Genomic DNA, 21,247 nt, shown 5'->3' on the forward strand with positions numbered 1-21,247 from the left:
ATTATCAGTCTGTGTTGTTCTGTTCTGGGTGAGGCCATGAACTTATTGAACGGCCCTCGTAAGTGTCCACTGTGTTGGTTGATATGGAACTAAAACAACAAAACCCATGAATATACAAGAGAACAGCTGGAGAATAGACGTCCACTGGAGTGACCGCCATGCATGAAAGGGTTAAAATTACTCTTACAGGGCAAAAATACGCATCTATTTGGTCATTTATTACTTTCATACAGGATTTGTTATGTTATTTTGTATTAATAAAATATACGAGTATTATAATGACACAAATCATTTATTTACAAAATATTTATGCAGAATCAGAAGGCGTCTTCCCATCATAAAGCATTCTACTGATCAGACCTGTGTGGGTTCCAGGAATGAAAAGAATTTTTAAAAACTTTTTAAAAAATGAAATGAAATGAAATGGAACACGAGATCAAATAAAAAGGAAAAAAAATGAAAAAAGAAACAAGAAATGGTTTCCTTTATTTAGAAGAATCTATAGCCTACATGATAATCAGTTTAATACTAGGCTAACCAGTGACAAAGTAAAGCAATGGTTTCATATTATCACAACAGAGAAACAAGATTTAAAAAAAAAAAAAAGTTAAAAAGTGAGATTGCTTATACAGTTTCTCACTCTAAGAATATTAATCCTACTGGAATTATCCCACATGATTTATTGATTTATTAGTTCATTTATTTATCTAGTTTGTTAGTTAGTTTAATACAAGACATTTGGATTAACTATTTTAAGAATATTTGTTTTTTTATGGTTGCCATAGCAGACTTGACAAACAGACAGATAGTGCTGAGTTCAGCTGAATAAAGTTTTGGGGAAAAATACTAAATGTGGATTGGTTTAGATGCAGATCAGTTGGTCTGTAGAGTGTTCTCACCTCCTCCTCCTCCTCCTCCTCCTCCTCCTCCTCCTCCTCCTCCTCCTCCTCTTCCTCTTCCTCTTCCTCTTCCTCCTCTTCCTCCTCCTCCTTTCCGGTCCTGAAGTCATGAAGTCAATCTGCACCTCAGGATGAAGGGCAGGGAGTGAGGAGCAGTGGAGATGACAGGACAGACGGATGCAGACATACCTGGTGAGAGTGCCTGTTTATACTAGTATGGATGGTAACACAGTAGTTGCTCATGCATCTTTGATACTGGTTATACACAGTCTGTGTCTGGTAAACCTGTTGCTATTTCTGTCCTGGTGCTGCTGCTTAAATCGCTGCAGATCTGGTTGACAGCAGGTTGGGCTGGGATTTAGCCGGTGTTAGGGTAGACAGGAGGAAGTTAAGGTTGCCTTAGGTCATCCTACTCTGCAGTGTTGTGGAGTAGAGTCATTTATGTTCCTCAGGCATCTAAAACCAACATGACAAACATTCATATGTTCCACACTCCTGCATGTTTTAGGCACCAAAGGCTATTTTATGTATGATAAAACTGTCTTTATTTATGTTTATGAAAGCATAAAATTCAGATACCAAGCGACAAAATCTAATAAATGTAAGGATTTAATGCATTTTGTGCTGTTTTGGAACTTTTTTCCTCCTATAGATCATCTTTTGACATTAAGTATTAAACCTACAGAATCCACAAATGCATAGACATGACATTCTCCTCTGTCTATTGTTGGGTCTTTGTTTGGGAAGCACAAACCATATCACACTGCATTGATCAGGTGCCCTACTTTATGTAGTATGACACAGATTTTTATCTCTTGCTCCTTGTTGTCACATGTTGAAATAATGTCCCATATTTTGACATTATTTCAAGCAGTGTAAAAGTAGGTTTACATCCAAAAGTATTGAAAATTTCTGGAAAATACAATGAAAGAGACAAAATAAAATACAAATATCTGCCCCATCCTTCAATTTCCATCATCTGTTTTGTGAATATTCTATTTTGGTTGAAAGTAAAAAGTGCATATTTATAGTATTTTCATATTTTAGTATCTACAAAAAAGGGTAAAAACTGTTCATAGTTATCAAGCTTCTGTCTCACAATATCTGATGTATTAATACCTTAGACTGATATTAAATAAATCAACTTTTTGCACCACCATAGCAATTCATAAAACTAGTTTGATGCATTTAATACAATAGAATATTACACATGATGATGATTTTAGGAATATTGATACTGACTGAAAGCTGGTAAAGGCAGGCAGAATGTTTCAATCATTGGGACGGGCAAATTCATGTGTTCTGAATCTGGAGAAGACATCTGTGATTATATCACCAGACTCACATTGAGGGTTATGGGGGAGACCTGGGAAAATAATAACACTCCTTTTTCTCATGTTTTTTATTACAAATAGGGACTAGCATCCACACATTTGGTAAAAGCAGTTTTGCCGACAACTTGCCTGGGAAATTCTGGCTGAAGAATGACCATCCAGTGCACATATCCTGTGGTGGAGAGCACACTGCTGTTATCACAGGTGAACACGACTCTATGAATATTCAGCAGATCATCCTGACATCATTTCTGCCTCTGAATATATTCAATGATATATTATGATTCTACAGAAAATGGCCGGCTGCTGGTGTTTGGTGGTAATTCTTGCTGCCAGTTGGGACTGGGTTTCAAACCTGCTGCCATTAAACCTGCCTCTGTGAAAGGTTAGTCATCTTTCCTTAAGTAAATGTGCTAATACCGCTTTGTAAAATTCTTCACTACTAACAGAGGTTAAGCATGAAAAATCACACTTACGTTAAAGTATGTCAGTAATTTTCAGTAGAACAAAATGCAGTCGTGCGTTAAAATCATCCCTATTACATATGATATTTGTTTTGGATTCATTTCTCCGCTGTGGTACTGAATATATTGCATTTTATTCCTGTAGATGTTTAAGGCTGAACATATTTGGATTAGTTTATATATTGGCAGTTTAATCAACAGCCATGCAGCAAGATATACTTTGTAGTGTTGCTGTCCCATGAGAACCATGTATGTCTAAAAAGTTAACTTTTGATGAGCTTTAAAAACAGGCTTGCTTTGAGATGATGTGCTTTCCAGCAAGTTAGGAGGGTTTATTTAGCTCAAGAGGAAGAAATTCACTTTATCCTTCAATTTGTCACAAACAGGATTTTCACTGGACAGGAAAGAGTTAGAAACTGACATTAGAAAAGTACCTGGCAGACAATTGTAGAGTAAAAACCTCAATATTTGTCACTTAGATATAATGTTGTATGAATTGAAAAACTCAAGTAAAGTATCTCAAATTCATATTAATACTTAAAGCTGCAGTACTTAACCCATAAAGACCCAGTGCTACTATTATGGTAGTAACCCAAATCAATTTTACTCTCTATTTGAGTGATTTTTCACTATTTATTACATTATCCTCTGTATTTTGCATTTTTTCAGTGAAAATCAGGTATTTTCTATATTTAATTCTCTGATCATGTAGATGTTCATTAAAACTCAGATTAAAGTAGAGGGTTATTATATCAGAAATAGAGAAAAAGTGATTTAAAAAAAAAAAAAACAAAATATATCTTTCACATAAATCCAGTGTCTCCATCCACTGTCATTGATCCAACTCCATGGGTTTTACTGGTAAATCAATGCTGTCTAAGATGATGGTGTTTCCACGGTAACTACAGAGCCTCTGAACATCCAAATGGGTCATATGACCATGAAAAGATGAATAACTGTATTCTACACCAATTACTGACATGGATTGATAGGATTAGTGGATCAAAAAATCGGTTTAGATCAGTAGATGGTTTTTATCACAGGTGGATGTTTGGGTCTTTATGGGTTAAGTAAATGGTCTTACATTGCGTTTCCCCACTGCTGAAGAAACTATAATATCTGTGTTTTCACTAACCAGTATAATGTCTTTGTATTTTCTTTTCAGCCTTTAAGTCTGAGAAGGTGAAACTTGCAGCTTGTGGCAAAGATCACACAATTGTCTGCACATGTAAGACACTGAGAAAACAATTACTGTTATTTGACTTTCTACGTAAAACCTAACAGTGATACTCAGAATTATTACCTCCTATATGTGATTCATACTCTTAGGGTGGGGTAGTGTGTATGGAGCTGGCAGTAACCACATGGGGCAGCTTGGTCTGGGCCACTGTAACAACACTTCATCCTTTCAACCGCTACATCAATTTTGTGATCACACACCAATCAAAATGCTCTCTGCAGGATGCCACACATCAGCCGCCTTAACAGGTCTGACAAGTGTTTCTAGTAGCCTGAATTATGTTTGTGTTACATGCAGAGGTAGTGAAAGTACACATGTTCTCGGGTTAGTTAGGGTTAGTCAAGTAGGAGTACAGCTACTTGTGTAAAAAAACAAAAAACAAACAAAAAAAAACTCTTATAAAGGTAGAGTTGCCAATAGATCATATGAGTATAAAAGTAAAAAGTCTCAGTTTGAATGGCATTTCAACCAACTGTTTCTGTGCAAAGCTACTGAACCTTCACACCATGCTAATATAATGTCAAGCCTATTAAAACCATTGTAACTTCATATAAAATGAGACAACATTTGTAATACTAATAGTGGTAATTTGGCAAAATAGTGGAAATAAGTTGTAACTTCTCTTTTCTCCATCTTTTGTCCATTTTGACTTTCCTGTTATATCATTTTTGATTTGCTACATCATTGAATCATCCTTTCTATGTAACATCATTCAGTCATTCCTTTCTTATTCTTCCATTTATTTTGAAATTAATCTAAATGCCTGTAAAGCATGCAATGATGCAAAATAAAAACAAGTGGTGCCAGGCACAACAAACCCCACCCCTTGCACATATTATAGCTTATTTTGGCATCGATCCAGCTGATGTCATCATGTCTATGCATGTGCTGATGTCAGCATATCAACTGACTCTATATATGTGCCAGGTTTGAAGTAAATTGAAACAAAATTGATGTTTTATAGACATTTGAAATTTCGCCCATTAAAAGTAAATAGGAGAAGAAAAAAGAGTTTAAACATTCAGAAAAAATGTAAGCTTTGACCTACTTTTCCTAAAATGTAATGACATCTATTCTGGGTCACTGGCAATCTATAAACCCGATTTGGTATGAATTCAACCAACAGTTTTGCTGCTACAGATATTTGAAATTTTGCCCATTATAAGTAAATGGGAATAAAAAAAAAGATTTTAAATATTCATAAAAAATCAACCAATAGTTTTGCTGCTAGACTGTTAATTTAAAAAAAAAAAAAAAAAAAAAAAAGAGCCAAAAACAATACTCCTTGCCTCCTCTTCAGGGGTGGGGTAACAATCAATAACTCCCCTCAAATGTAGCAAGTCTAAAATAACAAGCCTGTACTGAAAATGTAAGAAGAAATTACAGATATTAGTGTCAAAATGCAGGAAATAAAAGTATGGAAAATATAGAGACACAAACATTACTTCAAAAGTATAGTAACAAAGTATAATTATTTCAATGACTTCGTTTTTTTTCAAGAGTATTTGTTCCTTTTTATTGCCCATCTCTGGTTATACACAATATCTGTGTCATGTGATTTTCCACTTTTTGTGTGTATGTTGTTAGAGGATGGGAGGTTGTTCATGTGGGGAGACAACTCTGTGGGTCAGATCGGTTTGGGGGATGAGGGATTTGCAACTGAACCCAAAGAGGTGAATGTTGGGGCACCGGTTATGTGGGTGTCCTGTGGGTACCACCACTCAGCATTTGTCACAGGTACAGCACATCAAACACAGTTCAGTTTAATATTGTCTTTACTGACTTTACTCGACATTCTGATGGTATAAACATGAATCATTATGTATTTGCTCTGTCCCAGTGGACGGTGACCTGTACACATTTGGTGAGAGCAGGAATGGACGTCTCGGTCTCCAGGTGGAGCAGCTAGTCAATCACAAAATCCCTCAGCGGGTGCAAGGCATTCTGGGTCACGTCACCCAGGTTTCCTGTGGAGGAGAACACACTGTGGCACTCACAGGTCGGTTGGTGTTTCTCTGTCTTTGACTTTTTTTTTTTTTCTTTTACAAACATGTTAACCACAAAACCCTCATATGAAACAAGTAAAACAAACACACCTCTTGCAAAAGTAAATATTTCACATGAAATTAATCAAAGTCACAAAAAACTGTTTTTTGTGTCAATACAGAACACACTATGCACTGATGTCTTTGTAGGTTTTTCATTTCTGTGTGCAGGGCAGAGTAGCTTACAGTAACTCTCTCACAGATGTAGTAAACACTCACAGGTATCAATACAAATAAAGGGAAAGGTTTTTTTTTTCTCAAAATTTGTCTTAAAATGTCAGTAAATGATGCTAACAAATTTGTGCTGTAAATAAAGAGAGAAAGTGGTTAAGAGGTGAAATCTCACCTTCATTGCACCTTCAGTAGTGAGTTCTGTTTATTCTTTTGCAAACAGTGTACAATAAAATTACAAAGTGAGTGTAAAATGATTGTGCATGCTGCTGAGCACACATGAAAAGTGTATGTTATGACCTGACTCAGAGGCCATAACAAAGAAGGGGAACACACCATAAATGAAGTTTAACACAAGGATGCTTTATTAAGTCAAATTAGGCCAAATTAAACCAAATTGAACCAAATTAAACCAAATGAGGCCAAATTAGGAGAAGACAAACTAAAGTGTTTTACAGAATGTAAATGAGTCATCAGAAATGTCAGTAGTGTAGGTGTGCATGGGTGAATGTGTGCTGATGTGAGTGTTGAAAAGTGCAGAACAGAACAAAACATTAAAGCAACATAACCAAACCAAGGACCTGTGAGGGCAGCAAGCAGAGAGAGAGTGTGAGAGCTACAGGCAGACTATTTGAGGACAGGAACTCTGGGCGCCGCAGGTGTTCCTGATTTCCCCACCAGGTGCCTGTTAAAAAACACAAGGTGGAATAATACATAGCACCCCCAAGAGGACCCCAGGGCCCATAACATGCAGCTCTTACAAATTTTAGAGGAAGAATCTCTGCTAGTATTCAGAGAACTATGACATTATTGTAAAAGGCTGTCATATATACCTTTACATACTGTGTTTATTTCATTCTGTCTTCTTTACTGTTTAGAGGAGAACGTGTACACATTCGGTCGGGGTCAGTACGGACAACTGGGTCAGGGGACGTTTCTGTTTGAAACTGATTTTCCAAAAGCAGTGGAGCAGTTTTATAACTGCAGCATCAAGCGTATCGCCTGTGGAGAGAGCCACACCGCTGTGATCACTAGTGAGTTATCTGTAAACCATACAGTCATTAAGATGTATTTACAGTACACTGTATATGATAGATGATCTTCATAATGATAGTGTCCCTGAGGGATTTTAGACAGATCATAATTACTGTATGTCCCCAGAGTAACACCAGGGACTTTCATGCACACAAATAAGACAAATCAGAAGCAATCATAATACGATGTACGAATAGTTAACCATCATGTATAACTGTGATACATTGAATTTGCATATAAATTAAATGCAAAGCTGAGGATAAGAAGAAAGGGCTGTAAAAGTGCAGTGCTGGTACAGGAGTGCATCAATAATACAGCAGTGCAGTAATGGTACTCTAGACATTTTACACCCTTTTAACTAAGTCACAGGTTCAGAGCACACAGTTACAGTCATGCATAAAGGACTCCATAATCATGAAATTATTTGTACTGTTTGTTTTAATTTACAGTTTTATTACTTCTGATAAAGAAAAAAAGATGTGATCTAATGTGTTTACCTTCTTCCTCTACAGACAGTGGGTTGTTGTACACTTTTGGTGATGGTCGTCATGGAAAACTGGGGTTAGGGGAAGAGGACTACATCAACCAGTTCAGACCAACACTCTGCACACGTTTTCTCAAGTACAGTGTTCAGTCAGTAAGTGAATCTGGCAGTTGTGGCTCAAGTACAACAGGTTATCAATCAGTCATATTAAAGTTCTTGTAATCAGCAGTTCTAATGTCTGAGTGACAGTGTCCTGAATTAGAAAGTAAACTTCTAACCTTGTTTTAAAACACAATGCAAGTACAACTGAGTTCATGTATGTTCTTGTGCTTAGGTTTCCTGTGGCGGTGACCACACGCTGGTCCTGGCTGCACCCAGACCACCAGAGAGCCGAGAACTGGTGTCAGAAAAGGACTGTACCTTCAGACAGAACATACAGGACTCAAACTACGCAGACGTTCTACTGATACACTCTTTGAATAATTCTGCACCACCACTGTCAATCAAAAACAGCATCATCTCTCCTCGAGACCGCCGCAGAAACAAAGTGAGAATCCTTATTACTCTTTCCAGGCATAAACACATCCTTGAAATCTTGTAGTTTTCGTAACTTAGACTTTAAAACTTCAGTGCCTTAACATTGGTAACTAGGGTGGTCCGACAATCATGGTAAAAAATAAAGTTTCAGATAACCCCAATTTGAACCCTGCATTAGGTTTTGGCCTTCAAAAGATGATTTAGGAAAAAAATTGGAAGAAAAAGGAGATGTTTTAGAGGTTGCACAAAGCCTCTACATCAGAGCATGGTTTGAAGCCCCATCACCAGCAAAAGCCCCTGCAAATGATTTGGCATTCCTTAAAAAGCTGTCATAGTTTGAAAATTCATTCTTTGACTCCAGTGTGACACAAGAGCAGAAGCAGCTGATGGTTCACAACATGATGGAAAATGAAAGTTTAGAGGTTCCACTAAAGCGTTGTGATGCCCTTAATCAAGCAGATTATGAAGGGAAGCAGATCAGTGATTTTTGCCACCACCAGCATGATGCGTTTCTTTGAAACTTTGGATCTGCCACAAACATTCTTAAGAATTCCTCCAGAAGACTGGGCTGATGATGAAGACTTTCAGAAGGCTGCTAAAATTGTGCATTCCAGAAAAGTTGTCAATGATGTTGCTGAAAGAGCGGTGAAGTTATTCAAGACTTCAACTGTAGCCGAACAAAAAATGAAGATCAGAAACAGTACTTGCTCCAAGTTGTCAAAGGACACAGGAACATTTTTTGTAATTTCATTAAAGCAACAGTGGTTGCTGGACTTTCTAAGTAACATTTTTATGCGAGTTGCAGTTTGATTTTCAAAAATAAAATTACAAATTATTCTAATATGCCTTATTCATTTGGCTAGTTATGTTATAGTATATAGAACAGTCTTCACATGTCTTGTGCAACCTCTAAATATTAATTAATTTGCATAAAATTTGGACCAAAGTAATTTGGCCAGATATGGAACCAAATGCAGGGTTCTAATCCAGAGAATCTTTAAAAAAATTTTTTGGACCACCCTATTGGTAACCAAGCCTTAAACACAAGCATCAAAGGTACTGTTTTGTACTTTGTTTGCAATTCAGCAACAACATATTACACACTGTTTCTTCCATTAGATTTTGAAATCATTTGGAAAACAATTTTGAGAATGCAAAACATACCTAACATGGGAGACAAACACACATGAAAAGAAACACGGAAGGGTGGTGAGTCTGGGGTTTTATGTGTGAGGTGATATATTACCAGCAGTCAGGGATGTGTTGCTTGTGATGTGGCTAAAACCAAAAAGAAGTAGGATTCATAGCTATTCACCCTATTCCTTACAATGTTTTTAATCTTGAAAACCCATGCTTTATTTTTACTGCAGATGTGTGCAAACGTTTTCTAACAGAGCAGTGTTTTGGATAAAGTACATCTGTGTGTTGCTGCTGCTTTGAAAGAGTCATTTAAAAGGTGCATGTGTGGATCATTTTGTTGCAATGTAATGATGTAATTTTGAGAAAGGCTTGTGAGGTTTTAATTGCAGGGTTTCACTTCAGCATAGATTTGAGATGCAGGTCTGTGTAAAGCTTTTGCACACTGAGCCAAATTCTGCGACAAGGGTGTACGCAACTGCAAAAACACTGTAATTTCCATAGGGGTGGCTGTAATGTAATGACATGAGTTGTATAGAATTGTAGTTGCTGTTAAAATACAGTAGGGGACAGTGTTGCACTATGTTGCAGCATCGATGTGGCGTTTTGCAGAACTGGTTGAGGGAGCTCCTTAGATATGGCTCAGACCTTCCTCTGTTTTTTTTTTTTTTTTTTTTTACAGCTTTTCCTCTTTGTGTCTCTTTCAGGAAAGTCCTGTGGATTTGTTCGGGGAGGTGTTTCAAAAACTCCCACGTCTCAGTTCTGGATTCCTCAACTCCACTAGGCAAATGTCAAGAAATATTCTAAGTCCAAAGAGGCATTCAAAGGACATTACTACCCCATCATCATCTCCCAAAACACAATCAGATGTAGCTCCAAGCCCACCACTGTCCCCTAAATCTCTGTCCAAATCCCCTCAGAGCCCAGTGTTATCCCCTAGACAAACAAACCCACATTCTCCGTTATTGGACATGCTTCAGAAGAAAACCTCTCCCACCACCTCCTCTGACTCTAAATCCAGCCCTGCTCTGCTACTGTCGCCCAAGTCCATATCTAAACATAGACCTAACATCCCTACACCCCCAAAAAAGAATATAAAAAAGCAAGTTTACCAAAGAGCAACATCTTCAAAGGCCTTAAGTAAGAAAATAACTGATCCTCCACCTCCTGAGGGACCTTGTAGTCCGACGAGACCCCCCAGTGATGACTCCTGTAAACATGAGGGAGTGGAGGAGCACTATCCCACCTCACCACAAACAGGTATTTGGAGTCATCATGGCAAGATTACCATAGTGTAGTTACCATATCAAAGATATTTAAAGGAGTTAATTGTAGTGTTCCTATGACTTAAAAACATTCATAACATACCTGTCAACAGTCATCAGAGAGAAAGTCACTGTAAAGCAGCACGTTAACCAGCTACTACCACTCCATGAAGTAGTAGTACAGGGGTGTCAAACTCACTTTAGTTCAGGGGCCACATTCGCCCCAATTTGATCTCAAGTGGGCCGGACCAGTAAAATAATAACAGCAAAAAAAGTAAAATTATGTTATGGTCAGTTTACATCTACAAAATTTCCTTAAAAGTCTGAATAACATTAACAACTTGAATTGTCTTTAGAAAAACAAGTGCAATTTTAACAATATTCTGCCTCGGTTTATCAGTTTATCATTTACACATGTGCATTACTATCGCACAAAACATTTAAAAACAGGCAGAATAGTGGTAAAATTGCATTAGCTTTTCTGAAGACATTTCCGTTTGTTCACATTTGTTCAAGTTATTCCCATTTTTTGTAAAAGTATTGTTTGGTAATGTGAACATTTTCATGTAATTTTCCTTTTTTTACACCAAAAAAACAAAGAAAATTCAGGGTTGTCATTTTTTATAGGTTATTATGATAATATTTTACTGCTCTGACCCACTTGAAATCTAATTGGACTGTATGTGTCTGTATGTGGAACCTGAATTAAAATCATTTTGACACCACTGATTGTTAATATCTTCAGTGTAATTTTTTGCTTTTCACAAATTCATCCCAAGGGCTGGATTGGACCCTTTGGTGGGCCGGATTTGGCCCCCGGGCCGCATGTTTGACACCTGTGTAGTAGTAGAAGAAGAAGAAGAAGAAGCCTATAATTTATTACAATGATATGTTTGTCTCAGTAGGAGCATCTTGCTGCACTGCTGTGATGACATTAGATTTTCACTTTGTGTCTGTGTTCAGAACCGATTACAACACAAATCGCAATTAGCAGCTCATTTTAACACACAACCTTTTGATGACACCGTACACAAATACAGAGGGAGTTTCTGGAAGAGAGGTCTTTAGAAGTCTGTCAGAAAGTGCTGCCCAGTATTTAAGCGTTGCCCACATACAGACTGGCTTCAGCAGTTTAAAGGTCCACCCTCCTCTCACTCTGACCCATGGCATCTGCTAAACATGCAAATGTCTCTCATTAGAGCCAGTGGTTGGTTTGTCTACTCTGGGATTTTTTTTTTTTTTAGTTTAGTGGATATTAACTAGTCCACACTGAAAAATAGTTGATGCTGGTAGTGCATTTTAACACCAGATGCAGAAGAAGAAGTATGTTCTGACGTACTGTAGAAACAATAGAGACTCTAAACAATGACCTGCTCCATCTCTAAATATATAGTTCATTCCAATGCAACAAAAACACAATAGTTACTTTCATGTGATTATACTCTAATACAGTGGTTCCCAACCTTTTTTGGCTCATGACTAGAGCTGCAACCGATTAATTGATTAGGTGCTTGAAGCCAATGCAAAACTTCCCAATTCGATTAATCGACTCGAATTGATTGAAGGGAAATATTCTATTGCAGTTTTTTCCTGAACTGAAGCTTCTTTGTGCATCACAATAAGTGTCCATGTGAAACACAACAGTGGAACCAATGTTTAACAGCAGAGAAATGAAGGAAACAAAGCTTTGATTCAGGAGAATTGTGGTTGAATGATTTTTTTGGATCACTTTGAGTCGATCAATTGGTTGCAGCTCCACTCGTGACCCCATTTTAACGTCACAAACTTCTGGCGACCCCAGATATTCAAAACAGAGACTTTTTTTTTGTTGCTAAAATTAATTTGTTTTTGATCATGTAATAGTTTGCTATATTATGTTGCAAATAAATGTCATCTAAAATTAATTATAGATGACATTTAGTCTACATAATGTATATTATTATGGACAGAGGCAGAAAAGCCAGGTGTAGATTACTTCACAAAGTGAAGATTTTATTTTCCTTGGTCAGGATATGTACAGTCAGTCCAGCTTGTATTTACAAGGCTGACAATTAATACTGAACAAGGACTAACTCAAACTATGAATTATGAAAGAGCTGCAGCATCTGAAACCGACCACAATGAACATTTGAAAGATAAACAGTACCACAGTGCTTCAGTTTCAGCTTCAGAGTTTGTCATGCCTTTTATGGATTGTGATTGTCTCTGCCAACCCATCATTTATTTTTTATTAGTAAGTTTTTATTTTTATCAATTAAAAGAAATTTCAGGTGACCCCATTTGAATTCCAGGTGACCCCATGTGGGGTCCCAACCCCAAGGCTGAAAAACACTATCTAATGAAAACATAATTCTGAATATTCTTTTCTACTCTGTATTGCCCCTGAGTCTTACACACTGGTCCTTACAGCAGACACTAGCACCACAACTTTCTAGTAAAACCCCTCTGTAGATATTAGGACATAATTTTGGAAAATGACCTTTACTGAAGTCATTCTCAACCAGCTCTCATCACCTCACAGGCAAAAGCTGTAGAACTGCCAACTAAAATGATTATGGTTATGACTGTAGAAATCTGTGGTGGTCTTTTTACCTGCAGAGATACTGTTATCTTCCAGTACTTTCTTATATACCTCCTGTTTTTCTGCTGTGAAGTATCTGCAGACACAACTCAATACATGGCATGCATTCCTGCAGTGTGCATCAGATATTCATTTAGAACCTTCCCTTACAGTTAGAAAATAACTGCTATGAAACAATGAGAAAATAATGTTTTATTTCTCAGATTTAGGAATTGTGATTGAAAAGTTGTTAATTTACAAAGCTTGTTATCTTCATAGTAAAATGTGCTCAAGGAATAGCATGAATAAAAACATCAAATTAAAATGCATTTCCCATTGAATAGTCACATCTGAATTTCAACAAATCATCACACAGAGACAAGTGTTTTTTATTACTGTTAGTATTCTCTTGGATGCACTGAGACACAAAGAAAAAGTGACTGTGCACCAGTAAAAGCTCTTAAGTGGTGCGGAAATATGACCTGAATACATTAAAATTGGACTCAGTCATAACAGCATGTGCATCTTATGATGAAAAGAATATTTATGCTACTCATCACAGGTGATAGTTGCATAACATGTACTTAGAGGCTATTTTCTTCCCCCTTTTTTGTTCTGTCCTTTGTTCTTTTCATGCTTCTTTGAGAAGATGGTCACTGGATATGTTTTAACAATGAGAATGGGTCCTTGGGTTGCCAAATTTTGCGAATCCCTGATGTAATGCAACTCAATTTTTCACTAAATCTTGCTTCTTTTTTTTTTTCAGAGGCTGAAATCAATGATGAGAGAAAACAAATAGTTATTGAAGATGTGGAAGAGAAAGGATTCGACCATGAATTTTTGCTAAATAAGGTGAGAACTGAGATTTATGGTTTATTGTGCTGTGGTTTGACTTGATAGTACAGAGAAATACAATATACTATAAACAGTTTTAGACAAAGAGTTAGTAGAGCATTATTTGCTCCTGAGGCATTTGGCTTTGGTCTAGATTATGTGCACTCCAGGGCAGGAAGCAGCAACACTCATTGACTTTTCCAAGAAATGTGCGTAGCTCAGCATATACACTGTAGGAGTGTGTGCTCCTGGAAACATGTGTGTATATGTCTGTGGGGGAATTTTCCGCTTTGTGTAACACAGAGGTGAATTTTTTAGCCCGAAAAATGTTAATGAGTTTCATCTCATGTGTTAACCCAACACTCATGTGCGCTTTTTTGAACAATGTGTGTTATAAATCACCTCAAAACACACTCTGTGAAAAGGACTGCAGCTGCCACTACACAAATGTGTTGGGACTCAAGCCTCAGATACACAAACACACACAATGTCTTGAAAAATCTGGCAGGAATCTCGCCACATCTCATCAGTGTTTCCACAGATGAAGCAAGCTGTGAAGGAGTCTCTTCTGTTGCTTTGTGTCATAGTGGAGCATGTGTTGCTCAGTAACCTTTTCCTGCCTTGGCTTTAGAGTTCCATAAGCTTCAATAAACTGTAATCTATGTCAGAGATAGTTGCTTTGACGAGATAAAATAAATCATACACGAAATAAATCAGCAGATTCTGAAGGATGATTTCCATAACCTGCATTAAAATGCTATGCGGTGCCAGAAGGGCGTCTTTAAGAGTGATTAAATAAGGCAGACCCCTAATTAGCCACCTTCTGTTAATCTCCAGTGCAGATGGAAAAAATACGCATTCATCTTATTTGCATGATCATCACCATGGTTTTCTCTACCTCCCACCCACATCTGTATTTAAGGCTGATGAGTGATTTGTTGATGAATGAATTATGTACGCCCACCATGCACAGATGTCCTGTCTGTACATTGATACACTAGGCATTTTTATGGTTTTATTTACACATATATGCAAATAAAGAAATGGAAAAATGCTGCAATATATGATTAGCAAGGAAATTTGAAGATGAGTTGCCTAAAAACTCTAGCAGCATGTTAACAATTGGGGTTCTCTATTGCATATAATAATCACATAAATGTAATGTGAACAGTTCTTATGAATAATTCTAGACAGAGTGAAAATAGAAACATTGTTAAGCATGGAATTTGATGACACTCTATAATAACCCATCTGTCACTGCAATTATAATGGATAAGCATATGTTTCCTTATATCTTTTGAATGATACTAATGTATTTTTTTTAGTACCTAAGAACATCTAAAAACAAATGCTGGTTCTGTTCAGTTACTGTACGAAAAATAGCATTTTAGAGTAAAAATACATAACTCACCAAATGCTGTAATTACATATGCAGTTAGTGATTACTGGTCTTATCCTTTGCTTATGCAGCATTTCTATTTCCTAACCCAGTTTGTCCAGCATGTGACCCTTTTTTTTTTTTTTTTTTTTTTTTTTTCCTTTTACAGGTTTTCTATACAATTATAAGGATTTGGTGGAACACACAGAAGCCATTTTATCCCTTAAAGACCTTATAACTATTTTTGTTGCAACATAAAAATTAATTGAATGAAGTTTTTTTTTCCTATGTATATACTTTTCTGATTATGTAGATGTTCATAAAGCTCAGAATAAATTGAAACACTATTTTATCAAAGCAGACAAATCTGAAAAAAGTAAGACTATATAAAATCCTATTTCAGTAAAATATATCATTAACTGAACATAAAAACAAGCATCTGCAACCACTGTCATTTGTCAACCTACACAGGTTTTATTAGTGAATGAATGTTGCAGAACATGTTGCTGTCTCTTTGTTCCCTGTGGAGTCTCTGAATGTCCAAATGGGTTAGATTGGATGCTGCTGAAAAGCTGAGAAACTATACAATTACTTTTCAAAGTTATGGTACGTTTTAGATCAATAGACACTTTTGGTTGCTGGTGGTGGTGCTGGTGGTGTTCGGGTCTTAGAGATTTAAGTCAAATGAACATAAAATCCATGAGATAGAGCATCAATACTAACAACAAACTGACTTTTTTCAGATCTAATTGTTGGACTTAATCCCCTGTAGACTCGTGTAGCTTTTCTAGAAACCTATGTAAATCTGTTCTTTTGCATTTTTATTTTCTTAAATGTTACTAATTCCATATATTTTGTTATTCACTGCAGCAAAAGGAACCATCACAAGCAAAACAGGCTGATGTGTTTGCAGAAAAGCTCCAGCCCAGTGAAAAAGCTGAGAACAGTTGTCATAAGGCCTTGCTCACAGAATTACTGACGGGCAGGAAGAAGGACATCTCCACCCCGAAGAACGCCAAGAGTCTGAAAAACACCAATGTCACATCTACAGGCAAAGAAAACATTACAAAACAGATCATTAAAACCAAAATTCAGCAGAAAAGACAACCAGGAAATAATCCTACAGCCCTCAAAACCAACACACCAAAACATGAGACAAGGAACCTGTCAGAGTTGAGTCTGAAAACTTCTACAAAAGAGAAGGAAAAGAACAAGAGAAATATAAATCTGGGAGAAACTTTTAAGAACAATGAGGAAGTGAAATCCGCCTTTTTAAGTAAACATTTGATAGAGACGTCAAGCACAGTGAAAAAGAAGACAACTACCTCATCCATTCCTGACAAGACATCAGATTTTCAGTGCACTAAAGGAGATGAAAGAAGCAGAACATTTGCAGAGGAAGATGCAGGAAATCAGGTTGAAACCACTGATGTCAAACCTGTTCAAGTAGATGCTGAACAGCAGACACAGCAAAGCCAGATGACACCGACTAAAGAGGTTAACTCAGCACAAAGGAAACCTCAAAGGAGACCATTCAATGTTAAAACACCACAAATGAAAAAAGAAACCACACCGGTCACCTCTTCACCTATTCAGGCTGAAGCTAAGAAACCCTCGAGTGTGAAATCTACACCTGTGAAAGTTAAAGGCAAACCACAAGAACCCAAACTAGCAGCAGTTCAAAGTAAAAGGACAGATGTTGCTGAAAGTAAAAGTCGAACAAAGGGGATAAAACTGGCTCCGAAAACTAGAGCCAAGCCTGCTGATAGGATACCTGGTAATGAAAATACTACAGAAAAGGAGAAGAAGATGATACAAGAATCTAAAATAAAGGCAAATGCAATCCAAGAGGGAAAAGAGGTGGAGGAAGGTGAAGCTAAGATAGGCTCTAAAGATAATACAAGGGCCAAGCTGGGGAATAAGCCGAGTGGAACTTCCAGTCAGCCCTTATCACAGCAGGATACACCCATTAAAGTGATGAGCAACCCTGTTTCCCCAGAAAGCCCACAGAGAACACAGGTGGTTTCCAGCAGTGACACCAAAACCTTGCAAGACCCTACACATTTTAAAAGGGATGTGCTTTTTTCTGACAAAGACACAGAAGATACTCAGCACTTGAATGAAGAAAAAACAAAGTGGGGGGCCATTTTTAGTGATGCCGCTGTTCTTATTCCTGCCGCTGGGATTGTAGGTGCAGCTGTGGGGGCTCTTAGCGAAGCAATGGCAAGCACGGGGAGTTTTCAGTCTGACAGTGACGCCGCTGCATCAACATCCAAGACAGCCAGTCGTGCTAAGCACCTCAGGAAGCAGAGCGCAGTTACGCAACCTTCCCTCTCATCAACATTGTCACATTTTTCTTCAACAGAAGCATCACACACAGAGAAGAGCAAAAGCAAGGACGCTCAGAGCAAAGACGGGAATGTAGGAGAGGAAAATAACTCAGCAACTCAAAATCAGGCAGAAAAAGATGTGGTGAAGAGTGGCATGTCTGAAGCAATGACAGCGGTGGATGATGAGGTCCAGAATGGGAGGACGAATAATAGTACAGATGTGGAGAAGTCTGAACAAGAACATAACCAACAGGAAGACGACAAAATTCATAAAGTGTCTAAAGACAAAGATGGTAATGTAGAGGATGAGGAAAGGGAAGAAGCAAGTGATGGAGAGGAGTGTAAAGAAGGGAGTGTTTCTGTGGAAAATGAGGAGGAAGAAGATGAAAATGAAGAGGAAGAAAGTGGTGAAGAATCAAGTGCCAGCAGCGAGGAAGAGGATGAGCAGAATCAGAAGAGTGATATTACAGAGGCGGAAGAGGAGGAAGAAGAAAGTGAGGAAAACAGTGAGGAAACAAGCAAAGGAGGGAGTAACTCTGAGGTAAGTGAAGCAGGAGAGGAAGAAGGAAGTGAGAGTGAAGAGCAGTCTAGAGATAGTGATGTGGGTGATGATGATGATGATGATGATGATGATGAAGAAGAGGAAGGCAGAGAAGCCAGCGACTCCACAAAGACTGGAGTGAGTGAGGAAGATGATGAGGATGAAGAAGAAAAAGACTCAGATGAGCTGACAGATGACAGTCAGGAAGATGAAGATGATGACAACAAGAAACCTGGTGATTCAAGTGTTGAAGATGAGGAAGAGGAGGAGGAGGAGGAGGAAGAAGAGGAAGACAATGAGGCTGATGACAGCAAGGAAGAGCAAGATGATGATGAAGAGGAAGAAGAGTCATCATTAGATGAAGGGGAATCTGAGACAGAGGAGAAGGAAGAGAGTGTGGAGGAGGAGGAGGACGAAGAAGAGGGTGAGGAAGAGGCAGCAGAAGAGGAAGAAGATGAAGAAAGTGAAGATGAGGGGAAAGAAGAAATAAAAGAGAAAAGTATGGAGGTTGAGGAGGAGGAGGAAGATGAGGAGGAAGGAGAAGAAGAAGAAGAAGGGAATGATGAAGAAAATGAAGGAAAGAAAGATAAAGAGTCAGAGAATGATGAAGATGAGAGTGGCGAGGGTGAGGGAGAAGATGAGAGCGGAGAAGAAGGAGAGGAAGAGGATGAAGAAGAAAAAGATAATGAAGAAAAAGGAAAGGCTGCAAATGTCAAAGATGATGAGGAAGGCAGTGAAGAAGGGGAGGAAGAGGAGGAAGAGGAAGATGGGACAGAAAATCAGGAGGAGGAAGATGGTGAAGAAGAAGAGGAAGAAGAAGAGGAAAAAGAGAAAGAGGAGGAAGAGGAAGAAGGAGAAGAGGAAGAAGAAGAGGAAAAAGAGAAAGAGGACGACGAGGAAGAAGAAGAGGAAGAAGAAGAAGAAGGAAAAGTTAAATTAACAAAATCAAAGAAAGATGACAGAGTGAAAGCCCCAACAGTTGCTCCTCCAGACAGAAAACAGAAGAAAACACCCAAACCAGCGCCGAGGACTGAGCAGAAGGCTGCAGCGGAAAAGAAACATGAGTCTCAGCAGTTTTGGAACAATGTGCTGCCACAGTACCTCGACCTGCAATGAAGATATGTGACAACGTCTGCAACGGAGTGGACGCAGAAGCACTTGACAGCAGTAGAAATGAAAATGTCCTATTTAATGGAAGAAACCTCAGACAGTGGAGAGAAAAGAGATAAACAAACTGTACAGGCTGATGGGCCGGTATCTGCATGAGAAACAAACCTGCAAAACAGAGAAGACAGGAGAAAAAACACAATCAGTCTAAATGTATCTGTTGCACAAAGATGTTGAATTCCCATTAATCTTAAGTTTTATTAAGACTAAACTAAAAGACAAAACTGACTGTGCCACCAGTTCTTCTGGTGAGAATTTTAACAGTTAGAAGATATGGACCAATTAAGATGGAACATGTTTTTTTGAATAATTTACAGAGCCCCATTACTTTATGTTTCCAGCGGGTACTTTCGAAAGTTTTCTTTTTGCATTTCTCACTCCACAATACTGTCAGAAACTTAATTTAACTTAAATTGACAGGAGCTTAAAGTTCTTCCATTGCATCAGAATTGCAGTGGAACAATGAGACCTACTAGTCTTTCATTTTCTATTGAAAACAGTTTTTAAAAAGCACCACAGTTTCTCATTTCTCTTCTATTTTTCATCTCTGTCTGTGAAAGAATCGGGCACTAAAGTTGTATTTTTTGGCAGATGTTTTAGTCCCTAGTTGTCTCCAACTGTTATTCATTCCAGCTTCCACTAGTTGAATGAATGCACCGCTGAGACTTTTATGTCACTGTCATTTTCAGAGCTTGTGTTTTGTATTTTATTGCTTTTCTTACTTTTTTTTTTTTTGCCTCATTTTCAACACAATATTGGTAATATTACAAGGCTCATGAGCAATGTCTCAGAGGCTTGTCTTTGTGTGCACTTGTTTTACTCAATATTCTACCTTGTTATGTTTGTATCATCTGTATTTTGGGTGTCATGGTTCAACACAAATTTCCCCACAGGAATAATAGAGTTTGTTGTATCTTTTTTTTTATATCTTAAAAAAAATCATAAAACTGCTGGGCATAAGTTATTGCATTTATTCATGACTATAACAGCATCAAGAGGAAATAACAAATATGCAAAGGCACAATTTGCACTACAAGTCATAGTATTCTATTAAGACTGATTTCTCAGATGTGGTTTGGTTGTTTTTGGCTATGCATAATATTTTCTTTAGTGATATATAGAGTGATATATTGAGGATCCTGAAATCAGATGAGCTAAAGAATAATAATGCTGATGCTCTTGGAACAGAAGTAAACACAGAGGTCACTGAAGACAGCCTTTACAATGTCATTTATATGTTGATGTGCAATGAAATTTGTGAGCAAATACAGTACACAAAGGCCACCCACAATAGTCATTGTCTTTTATACGCCCGAGTTGGATGGACAGATCTTTTTACATGTACACAGAAACATTGGTATTCTTTTATTTATAAATGTCTCCTAGGTCTGCTTCCATCATATTTGGTGGTCTACATTTATTGGAATAATTACAGTCTCCGGTCCCAGGATCTGTTATCTTTACGGGTTCCAAAAGTCAAAACAGAACTGGGAAAGAAAGCTTTTAAATATTCTACTCCCACTGCCTGGAACAAACTACAGAAGCACATTGAACTGAAGGAACTGGTCTCTTTTAATACATTCAAAGTCATTTTAAATCAATGGGAAAAAGGACAAATGTGGGTGTAGATGTTTTCTCTAATTGACTGACTTGGGTTTGGTTTTGAGATGCTTTTAAGGAACATTGTTATTATACTTTTAGTACCTTTTAAAATAATGGTAATGTTTTATATGTATGTTCTTATCAGTTTTAAGTTTGTTTTTAGTACTGACTTTCATTGTGTTTATGTATATTAGTGTGGATGTATAGCTGTGATTTCCATTTTG

General features: G+C 37.6%; 1 protein-coding gene across 1 annotated transcript; it reads left to right on the forward strand.

Moving 5' to 3' along the window:
- Positions 1-1,004: 1,004 nt before the first annotated feature.
- On the forward strand, positions 1,005-20,710 carry rpgra (retinitis pigmentosa GTPase regulator a). The gene is made up of 14 exons (XM_030125559.1): positions 1,005-1,091; positions 2,315-2,437; positions 2,526-2,618; positions 3,863-3,925; positions 4,027-4,185; positions 5,525-5,674; positions 5,778-5,936; positions 7,032-7,187; positions 7,701-7,825; positions 8,007-8,219; positions 10,054-10,606; positions 13,938-14,023; positions 16,254-18,650; positions 18,768-20,710. The coding sequence occupies exons 1-14, from the start codon at positions 1,061-1,063 to the stop codon at positions 19,368-19,370; spliced, it is 4,911 nt and encodes a 1,636-aa protein (XP_029981419.1). The 5' UTR covers positions 1,005-1,060; the 3' UTR covers positions 19,371-20,710.
- Positions 20,711-21,247: the final 537 nt, after the last annotated feature.

This window comes from Sphaeramia orbicularis, chromosome 21, assembly GCF_902148855.1.
Source record: "Sphaeramia orbicularis chromosome 21, fSphaOr1.1, whole genome shotgun sequence".
NCBI lineage: Eukaryota > Metazoa > Chordata > Actinopteri > Kurtiformes > Apogonidae > Sphaeramia > Sphaeramia orbicularis.